General features: G+C 32.2%; 1 protein-coding gene across 1 annotated transcript; it reads left to right on the top strand.

Annotated features, from left to right (window-relative positions):
• Positions 1 to 913: 913 nt before the first annotated feature.
• Positions 914 to 6,101, top strand: LOC134681903 (uncharacterized). The gene is made up of 3 exons (XM_063541539.1): positions 914 to 986; positions 2,643 to 2,788; positions 5,349 to 6,101. Exons 2-3 carry the CDS (start codon positions 2,645 to 2,647, stop codon positions 6,024 to 6,026), a joined length of 822 nt encoding a protein of 273 aa, XP_063397609.1. The 5' UTR covers positions 914 to 986; positions 2,643 to 2,644; the 3' UTR covers positions 6,027 to 6,101.
• The last annotated feature ends 4,468 nt before the right edge of the window (positions 6,102 to 10,569 follow it).

The following is a 10,569-nucleotide window of genomic DNA, read 5'->3' as shown; positions in this document are numbered from 1 at the left end:
AAATTCCAGGCAATAATTTAATGCCTATGCGTTAGCTTATTGTCTAGGATTTAAGCTTAATGCCTAATTTCACTTATTGCCGCTAACATATATATTTTTTAGAGAGTATAATTTTTTTTCAGACTACTTAACGATTTGAAAAGCCCTAAAATTAAAGCAAATGTACTAATTAATTAAAGACTTCATACATCTTATCATCGTAGTGCATTAACCGGTATGGAATTTTAAAAAAAATATCAATAAATACGCATATGCTTGTCTTTAAAATGTAATATGTCTAATTAGACAAGTCGTACACTATAGCTTGACAGATTTTAGAAGAGTAGGCTGGAACTGTGTACCCTTCCTTAGCATTCGAGTTTACCCAGTGTTTTTGTTGGGTTTGTGTTGCTCAATCTTAAATGTTCTTACATTGTTTTGTAGAAGTGAGCATCTTTTCGGGTTTTTTTTACCAAGGTATCGATGTTTGTTTTTTTTTTTTTCTCGATTTGTGAGTTTTGAACATGTTGAGTGTCTTCTTTTGTATTTTTTCTATGAATTTACTTTCATATATGTTTTTTGTAATTTTTCACATTTATATATAGCTATTATATATACTTGTGTTTAATTAACAACTATTGTGTTATAAAATATTACTTAACCCCACATATCCCAGTCAGATTAAAAATACAGTTTCTTTAGCATGTTTAGTAAGACAGTCATTAGAACTGAAAACGGGAGACCCAAAACAATAATTTGAACTGCTATTTTGATAATATTGTATTGTTTATTTTTGTATAATATGTTATGTCTGTCAAACAAACAAATATATCTATTTAAATTAAGGTTTGTGCACCGACTATCTTTAAATAAATAGTACAACCTTTAGCATTATCCCTCATTATACAGAAAATATTTTTAGCAATGACATCATCATGATCATTTGAAAGGTTGTTACTAAAAATAGACGTTAGAGGATTCTTGTTGTTGTTTACATTCGCTCAAAGGTGATGTTATACATTTTATGTAGAATGTATCTTCTTATGAATTAATTGATAACTTTGGATTAAGAATTGATATTCTCTAAAGCTTTAAGTTATTACCGATTACACTGTATAAGATACACCATTATAACGTATTGATTAATCTTGCACATAAGATATATTTTAAGATTGTGTGTAAATTGATTTTCTTTTTAAAAGCAACATATTAAAGCAATTTATTTTGATTGTAAGCTAGAGCTTAGCGCTAGTTTCACATCACAAGTGTATATAATATTTTGTTAACTATTCGATTAATTAATATGATCTTCCTCACAGTACTTACAAAAATGTATATATTTCACGAATATATTATGAAAATTACTGTCTGAAACGATGTGTGTAGGTAATGTATGATTACGTACTAAAGTGTGTGTGTGCATGTTAATTGTACTACTACCACTCGGAAATTCACCTATATTTTCATGGGAAAACACATCTTCTAAACACATCGAAACTTTATTTAAGGTCTGATTAACTTGAAATTTTCGTTGTTACTTTTTCGCAGTCATGGCAGTTGAATCCACATTTGTGTACAGATTACTATGACATTTTAGAACTTGACATTGCTTACTCCGAAATACTTATTTATATATGTATATATATATATATTGAATTTGCTATCTCCAAACGGACATGTGATACTGTCTCCGACTATTTTAAGCTGTATCATGGTAGGACCCCATCCCCTTTTCAGCTTTATTTTTGTGTGGTCCCTTTTAGAGGAACCCAATTTTGCGGAAAACAAAGTGACAAATCTTAAATTTGTTTCCCTTGGATATATAAATTTGTTAACATTGTTTATGAAGAACCTTTCCTTATCATGCTTATGAGTTAATTCAAATGAAATTCACAGTTTATATAATTATTTGATTGACAGATATGATTTATACGTGTATGTTATTGTTATCATGTCATAAGCCCGTCGCAAAATTTCTGTCTCTATCAAATACCCTCATTTTCCAGTGGCAATCAAAATTTTCCCGACCATCATCCCAAATGGCCTTTATTATGACAAGATCTACCTATTGCATTTATTGTGAACTTGTCTCGTCCTGAATATGCGTGAAATATTTGCCACAGGACGTTAAGCAACCATCAATCAATCAGAAGCCCGTCCTCTTACTCGACTCGTCCTGAACATGCATGAAATATTTGCCACTGAACGTTAAGCAACCAACAATCATCAATCTTTTCCTCGACTGAGACAATAAAGAGACAGTAATCGCCTTTGAACATTATGTGTACTATATGTGAAGCATGATCTAGCTGCTTTTTCTTCTGGTGCAACTGAGATTTCCTGAATAATGGCGTGATTCCCGTCATACAGTGTTCATACGCGTAGCCAGGGGTAGTTCGGAGGGGGGTATTCGAACCCCCCCCTTTTTGAACCCCAAATAAGCACTGTTTAAGTCAACGTTATGTTCAAATTGTGACAGTTAAAGTCGAGTTCATGAGTTCAAACCCCCCTTTGGAAATTCCTGGCTACGGGCCTGCTGTTTAGTTTTGACTTCTAATTGTTTTATAAAAAAAAAAAATCTTTTCAAACTTTTGATTAGGATTTTTTTCTGAAATCGTGTGTTTAACGTAGGAAAATCATAAAAAATACATATACTTTTTCAGATATGGTCCGCTCAACTTCTTTATGTCATCGTATACTGAACTGGGTAAACAAGTCATGCTGCTGTAGGCGCTTATGCAGTAAAAAAGATAGGGAGGCCTCTTCATCAAAAGAAGCAGCTTTAACAGGGGAGATTGAAGATTTACCGGTTTGTACTTCTGTATTATATAAAACCCTTCAAAGTAACTAGACTTTAAACAAATGGAAATAATGCTTTAATGATTTGATGCGTCCGATGCGCTTTTCGGGATTATTTTTTCATTCCACATGTCAATTTATAGATATAATAAATTGTTTTTCCTGTCTTATTAAGGTTTAGCGAAGAACTCGACCAGAGGGACTAAAATGACTTAGTTTAACTTTATTATACAGAATGATCTGGTGCAAAAAAATGTTATAAAACTTCTTATCGTATAGGGCAAAATATTATGCACAAGAATAACGCAACTTGACCTCCATTAGTGTGTGTATTTTTGTTTTATTTTAGGGGGGTTTATGAAAACAATTTCGGGGGTTGTCTGATCGCTAAGCTTCTAATTTAACACTGTAGTCCTTTGTTAACGTGTCAAGCCTGATTGAAGCGATGGCCATTGTGTACTTTCTCTTTTTAGAGTCGGTATTATTTAGATTTTGGCATATTTTTTTTTTTTTTTATCTTTAGATTTTGGCATATGGAAAGATACTTATGTATCATGCTTAAGGTGGTATGGGTGTCTTTCGCCATCTTGGATTGTAAAAAACAGAGAATATAAGGTCCATATTTTCTATCAAGTTAGCAAAATTTGATGCAGGAATGCAGAAATTTAATGTGAATTTTCATTTAAAAGAATCAATTTATAAGAATATAACTTAGAAATATTAATATTTTTACAAGTGTAGATTAATTTTGGTTGTTTTTGAATATTTTCAAATTGGCATTTTAAGGGGAGGTACCTCTATAACAGTGCATTTTCTGAAGGACTCTACATGAAATTTTCCTATTTTGATTTTTAGCCGGAAAAAACGTACGGTGACCCTATCTTTTCTTTTGATATTCTCAAAGCATTGTCTGAAAGCAATCTTTTCCTAATTTATTTAACAATTCTATAATTTTGTTTAGTTTCTATTCACAAAATGGTGTTTTTTCCTGGATAATCCATACAACATTTGTCATTTTGTCACAACCTGTAGCTTGAGAAAATGCACGATGACCTATCATTTTTATAATATTTTTGATCATGTATCAATAGATACTACATTTTGACAAAGTATGAACAAATTCTATCATTTTTATTTTAGACTCCCATACCACCTTAATACTGTATATATAACCTCCAAACCGTTTATTTGTATTTTGTCGTTAATATACTGACGTGTTGACGAATACTTTATATCCCGTATTTTATATACTTTAGTACCTGATTTTTGCAAATGCGGTACGAAAATTTTGATTTGATTACACCAAACAAAATAAAAGAGATACAAGATTAGAAAAAGCTACATCATGTTACATAGTGCATTCAAAGTGCTTTTCTGAATTTTCTTTACCAGAAACACTCAAAACAAACAAAAAAAAAACCATTGAGGTTTTCAGTCTAAATGAGAATACTCGCTTATAAATAGCCTTATTTATCTGTTGTGTTAAGGTCACAGAACAGTAAATGGGCTATGCACAATCACGACGGTTCTGCAGTATATTAAACATCAGCATACTCATTGATGCAAGATGTACACGATCTCATGAACACCATGTTGCTTTGATTAATTTTTACTGTCGCTCTGTTGTTAAACTTTGTCTTATCTTTTTCATTTGAAATGTATAATATATCAATTATGTTGTCATTCTTATAAAGGAGTAGAGAACCCTTTTTGGCCCCAAAATTTAGCAGTTTTACAAAATTGTTAAAATGCAAACTTTTAGTTATTTATTATTGGACGGAAGAATGCTTCTGCTACATAGGTATGGGCTGTTTTTGACAATACAATGCACATATATCCGGTAGTTGCACCATTTAGTCATGCTAATTTACTGAAATCTTCACAATTCTAGCATTTTAGTTAAAATTTAGACGATTTCCGTGTAAACCGCATTCGTGTTCATCTTTAATATTGAAATGTAAGTTGCATTTGATGACAATACATAACATATTATATCTTTATTTGTCATATAAGTAACATTATACTTGTGACATATATAAAGGTTGAGGATGAACACGGATGCGGCCACTTTCATTTTTGACAAATACTGTACCATCTAAAAAGTGACATTTTTCGACATATTTGGTGGATTTTTCATATTTGAGCTTGAATCGGATCGTTTTTAATGACTAAATCAGTTAAAATCTTTCACATAAACTAATTAATCCAAATAAAATAGACACTTAAGGGTTTAAAAAGTGGTCAAACTCTTTCGTCAGATGAACATGACATTTGAGGCCAAAACCGGTCCTTACCGGACCTACTCTTTTCCTGTTAGCAAAATTTTTAATTTATCGAAAAACTTAGGATTTTCTTATCCCATGAGAAGATTACCTCAGCCGTATTTGACACAACTTTTTGGAATTTCGGGTCCCCAATGCTCTTCAACTTTGTACTTGTTTGTTCTTTTTAACCGTCATTAGCGTCACTGATGAGTCTTATGTAGACGAAACGCGCGTCTCGCGTATTAAATTATAATCCTGTGGTACCTTCGATAACTATGTTATATGATGCATATTTCATTTTTACAGGTGTTTTCCTCTTACGACTATCCACTAAATGTATATCAGGATGTTTTCCATATAGGAGTTGCAGAATGCCATCAAAAACTTGACAAACTCGGTGAAGACAAGAACTGGGACGAGCTCGTTTCTTTGGTTAACACTGGAAATGTAGATTTCTCTAGACTCCCTATTAAAGATGATTCAAATTCTTTACCCTCCTTGTATACACCACTTCATCATGCGGCTGCTGGGAATGCTCCAAAGTATGTATTTGAAGATCTTTTGAAAAAAGGGGCAACTAAATGCTTTAAAACAACAAATGGAGAAACCGCATACGACTTAGCAGTGGAAAATTCCTTAGAGGAGGACATATTAAAACTTCTTGAGTTACCAGAAAATGTAAAGAATAAATTAGAATCTATAGCTATAATGGAGAAATCTCTGCATGCAATTATATTGGAAAGAGTGGAGAAACTAATCCAAGAACATGGAGTCCAACTCCCACAACTTGCCTTTTTATATGAAAAGGGTCCGTTTCATTATTCAGTTCCAATGATGTATGGTGGATTTAACGTGAAGAAATATAATGATGGCATAAAAGTTCACAGTTTTTGTCGTGTATGGGGTGGAAGTGAGCAAGACCATATAATTGAAAGAAATGGCAAAACTACTCTAAAAGCTACAGGCCATGATTGTGCTTACTAAAAAGTAGAAAGAGAGGTCGATAATAAATCTTTATATACTGGTTTTAAATTTTGTGAAATAAATGGAATTCCTTTATTTATATGTGAAGCTGATACTTTTATTTTTATTTTTTCAAATTGTTTATTTTAAAAGAGAGGCCGACGATACCTATGGAATATCCAATCTCATAAGTCGATTAAAAGCCGACAAAGCAATGGCCAAATAAATAACGACTAGGATGAACGAAGGTATACAAAGCACTAATACAAAATGACTCGAACCGAACAAACAACCATTGTTATCTCATGTTATCTCATGTTCTTTGAAAAGTGAGCAGATCTTGCTTCATATATGGCAACCAGCGTGTTGCTCGTTCGATTACAAATGCATTTATAATAGGAAAACCATAGATAAAAAAAATCAGTACATGCACAACACAAATCACACAAAAAGCAAAGGAACGGCGCAATTATTGTAGTTCTTCATCTCAAAAGAAACTGCCATCGCACTGCAAGTGATTCGGATAGACTTTGTAAGATGTATCAGTACTAAATCGGGCCATATCGATGATGTTTCAGGTTTATTTTTCATCGGCACATCTAACTCAAATCATGGTATTTCTCCCTGCCTTTGATTCGAAATGTTATTTATATAAGATATTTGGTAAAAGAAAACACGACACACAAGAGAATCAAGTTTGAACTTTGTTCAATCCTTTCCATGTCATTTTTATTAAATGTTCTACTAGTATTTCATTAAAGGGCACTCGAGTGGATAGAGTGACTTCAAAATTTCGACGGGACGTATTATCAGTCTATGGAAGAAGCGTATCGATAAACACTTTTCTTATATCAATGAGCGATATTGTTTAATATCAATTGTAAATATGCAGACATTCCATGCGGAAAATGGTGTTTTCGGCAACGAAAAAATAAGAAAATACTAGCTTTAAAACTTTTTTTTCAAATACTGTAAATTCAGAAATTATTGCGTGCATTTATTATTGCGATTTTGTCATTTTAAACTTATATGCGATTTTAATTATTGCGATTTCGAGAAAAGTCATGCTTAATTCAGTTAATATATTACAAAATGCGAGTTTCAATTATTGCGTTTACAACTCTTTCGCATTATTCGCAATAATAAAAACCTCGCAATAATTTCTGAATTTACAGTATAAACAATAATTGAGTCTAAATATACATTCAGAAGTTAGTTAGAAGCTAAAGTTTATGTCAGTGTAAAATTTGAAGTGCTGAGTTTTTCTTATATACACAATCTAGATTGTTATATACATAAAAAGACAATGCGATACTTTTAAAATATCAATGCGATACTTTTATAATATCATAGCGGTGTTTTTGTAATATTGATATTAGTAATTATTAGTATTAATATTTGACTGCTGTATTCATATTTTTACATTTTCTCCTATTATGTCTGTTTTGTTCATGCATCGTTGTAAATATGACAGAATTTGATGATACTGTCACACACGTGACAGGTTTTGCGCAATATAATTTTTCAAAATTTGAAAAGGCCAGTACCAATGGGGTATAATAAACAATGTCGTAATCAAATAATCATTGTTCACATATATATAAAATTTAGCAAATTTATAATGAACGCACCGAAATAATATATATCAGATATGCTCGCAACGCATGCATTCAAGACTTTCTTCAGTATTGAAAACAATGAAACTAACTTTTGACAAAAATGAATCATACTGTCCTCGTTCAGATTGATTCGACAAAATTTGGCCTCTGCATTTTTTGAATCTTCTTTTTTTATACAAATTAGACTGCTGGTTTTCCTGTTTGAGTGGTTTAGCACTAGTGATTTTTTGGTTCCTATATAGCGTGGTGTTCGCTGAGAGTCAAGGTTCCGTGTTTAAGGCCCTACTTTGATCTATAATGGTTTACATAAAACAAACTATTACTTTGATTGAAAGTTCTCTCATTCGAACTCATGCACTATCTTCTTAATATATCTGTAAATCTTATATCAGATAAACCCTTTATAAATAACTGCTTTATTGTCCTTCAAAACGTCATTTGGGTGCTGAATCTTTTGTTAAGTGCAATATGAACAAACACACTTCTAAAGCTTTACAGGTAACGACAGTTATGATGGTAAAAGAACGATTTCGTCAATAAAAATACCAAATAAACAGCACTGAACGATCTTCGTGTATAAATATAGAAAAAATATATTCACATTTCTAACGTCAACAGACATTAACATCTTATTCATTTGATTTCTAAACATTTTTTTTTTAGTATTGACTATTCATTGAAGAAATGAATTTATAACAAGCGATACGGATTGTTATTTATACGATCGATTACTAGTCAAATTTGCAAGTCAAATCTCTGTGGTAACAAAGCAACGGAATGCCCTCACGGTCATCGCGATGTAAAAGAGCGTCCAGGCGGCGAGCTGATTATGTTCATAGTGATATCGATTTACCAACGGGGAAAGTCTTTGATATAAAAAAAGAACCGCTTTCCTTCTCAATATTTTGTCTATGTTAATAATAAATTCTTTTTCTGTTTGACAAGATTTTTGATTTTCGTTGTATCTGAAGTTGTTCAATTTATAGTCTGAGGCTACTCGGTTGGTATCTTCAAAGTTCGGGACATCAGCATTTGTACATTTTAATTTGTTTGGAATATTTATTTTACCATTTGAATATTTATTGTTATTTGGAGCTGTATTGGATTGGACTGTTTGAGAAAATGTTGGTTTTTTTTAAGTAATGATAGGTATGGTCCGTAACGAAGCTGTCGGTGCCATATAGCTTTAGCCTCGTTCGAAATTCCGTAATTCCAAAAATCCGAAATTCCGTAATTTCGAAATTCCGACACTCTGAAATTCCGTCAATTCGTAACAAACCATTATACGGAGGTTTTTTTTAAACGCCTTCATATATTGGGCTGATTATTGTTATGTGAGTTAACCATGATGAGTTACAGATCAAGTTTAAGTTTTGTTCTGCTTGGCTATTTTTTGCCGAAATTACGGGCTATGGGCTTTGATAAATTGTTGAAAATCTCAGTTATACAGACTTTTTTTCTAAATGCTTTCAGATATTGGACTGATTTTGTTTTGTATATGAGCTAACTATGATGATTTGCAGATGAAATTTAATATTGTTTTGCCCCGCTAATTTTGGCCAAAATTAAGGGTTAACAACTTCGAAAAATTTTGAGAATCACAGTTATACTGACTCTATACGCCTCTAGATTTTGAGCTGATTTTTTACATGTGAGACTACCATCATGTTTGTGTCCACATTTGTTATTGAAATTGCAGATTTTTCAACATTTTAAGACGGGACAATTCGTGTTGCTTTGACATATCTAGTTTTTGTCTGTTTCGATATTACCCATGTGGATAGGCTAGTTAGCAGTGTGACCTCAAGGGCAGATCCAGCAATTTTCGAAAGGGAGTTCCAAACCTAGGATAAGGGGGTGGGGTCCAACCATATGTCCCAATTCAATGCATTGATCGGCCTCTAATAGGTTGGTAGTCTATTTACAACTGCATTTAAATTCCACCATTGCATCATCACTTCAAACAGAATGAGTCGGTTAAACCATGTAATTGAAAACAATAGACTGAACAGGTTGTTAACACTTTCAAATATCAATAGGGTCAAGCAACATTTTTAAAATGATAAGATCGTGTATGCGTTAATTCTGTTACAGATGCGAAATTTTAGTGATATTGATCCTCAAACATTAAGCCGGTCATGAACTAATTTTGTGAATTATGTTTGCGGTTCTTTTGACATGCATTGTGACGTGTCATCGTATTAATTTTATATTAGAAAACTATAGCAGTTATATTAGAAAAGTATCGCATTCATAAATTTTTGATATTAAAAAAATATCGCTATGATATAAGACAAACATCGCATTGATATTTTAAAATATAGCAGTATCTTTGACTTATAGGCGATTTTGGCTTATCCAACAATTGAATATATCTCAATTGCATTCCACATAATTTGCTACATGACATTAATTGAATTTGTACATCTACAAATGATAAATCGTGCATTTATGTCTCATTTATTCAACAATTCAATTTTCTCGTTTAGATACACCTTGCTTGGTATAACTTCAAATAATTCATGGAAATTATACAGCAGACGTATGTCTTCTTAAATGTCAGCCTGTTTTTAGAAAAGAATCATTACTTTATACCGAGAAATCTTCGTTCCTTCATAAAAATGTAAACATTCGTCTGAGATTTCCCACATTGCAACTCGTTGATATAAGACAATATCGCTCATTGATATAAGAAAAGTTCTAATCGTATCGCACCTTCCATAGACTGATTATGTTATACAAATGTCCGGTGACCGTCCGTCTGTCCGGCGTCAACATGTCGCACCGTAATTTGAGAACGACTTATCCAAATTTCATGAAACTAATTATAGTTTTTTCTTATGATGGTCAAATGATCTGTATAATTTTTGGTCAAAAAAAAATTAAAACTCTTTGAGTTACGGCAACTTGTTTTTGTAACTAAAACAGGGGTGGGGTTTTCACAT

Source organism: Mytilus trossulus, chromosome 8, assembly GCF_036588685.1.
Source record: "Mytilus trossulus isolate FHL-02 chromosome 8, PNRI_Mtr1.1.1.hap1, whole genome shotgun sequence".
In the NCBI taxonomy this organism is placed as follows: domain Eukaryota; kingdom Metazoa; phylum Mollusca; class Bivalvia; order Mytilida; family Mytilidae; genus Mytilus; species Mytilus trossulus.
Note: the sequence above shows the minus strand (reverse complement) of the source record. Positions and strands in the feature narration are given on the sequence as shown.

Coding starts and splice junctions, on each gene's coding strand:
- LOC134681903 (XM_063541539.1), top strand. CDS start 2,645: ATGGTCCGCTCAACTTCTTTATGTCATCGTATACTGAACTGGGTAAAC. Junction 2,789..5,348: donor GGGAGATTGAAGATTTACCG/GTTTGTACTTCT, acceptor TCATTTTTACAG/GTGTTTTCCTCTTACGACTA.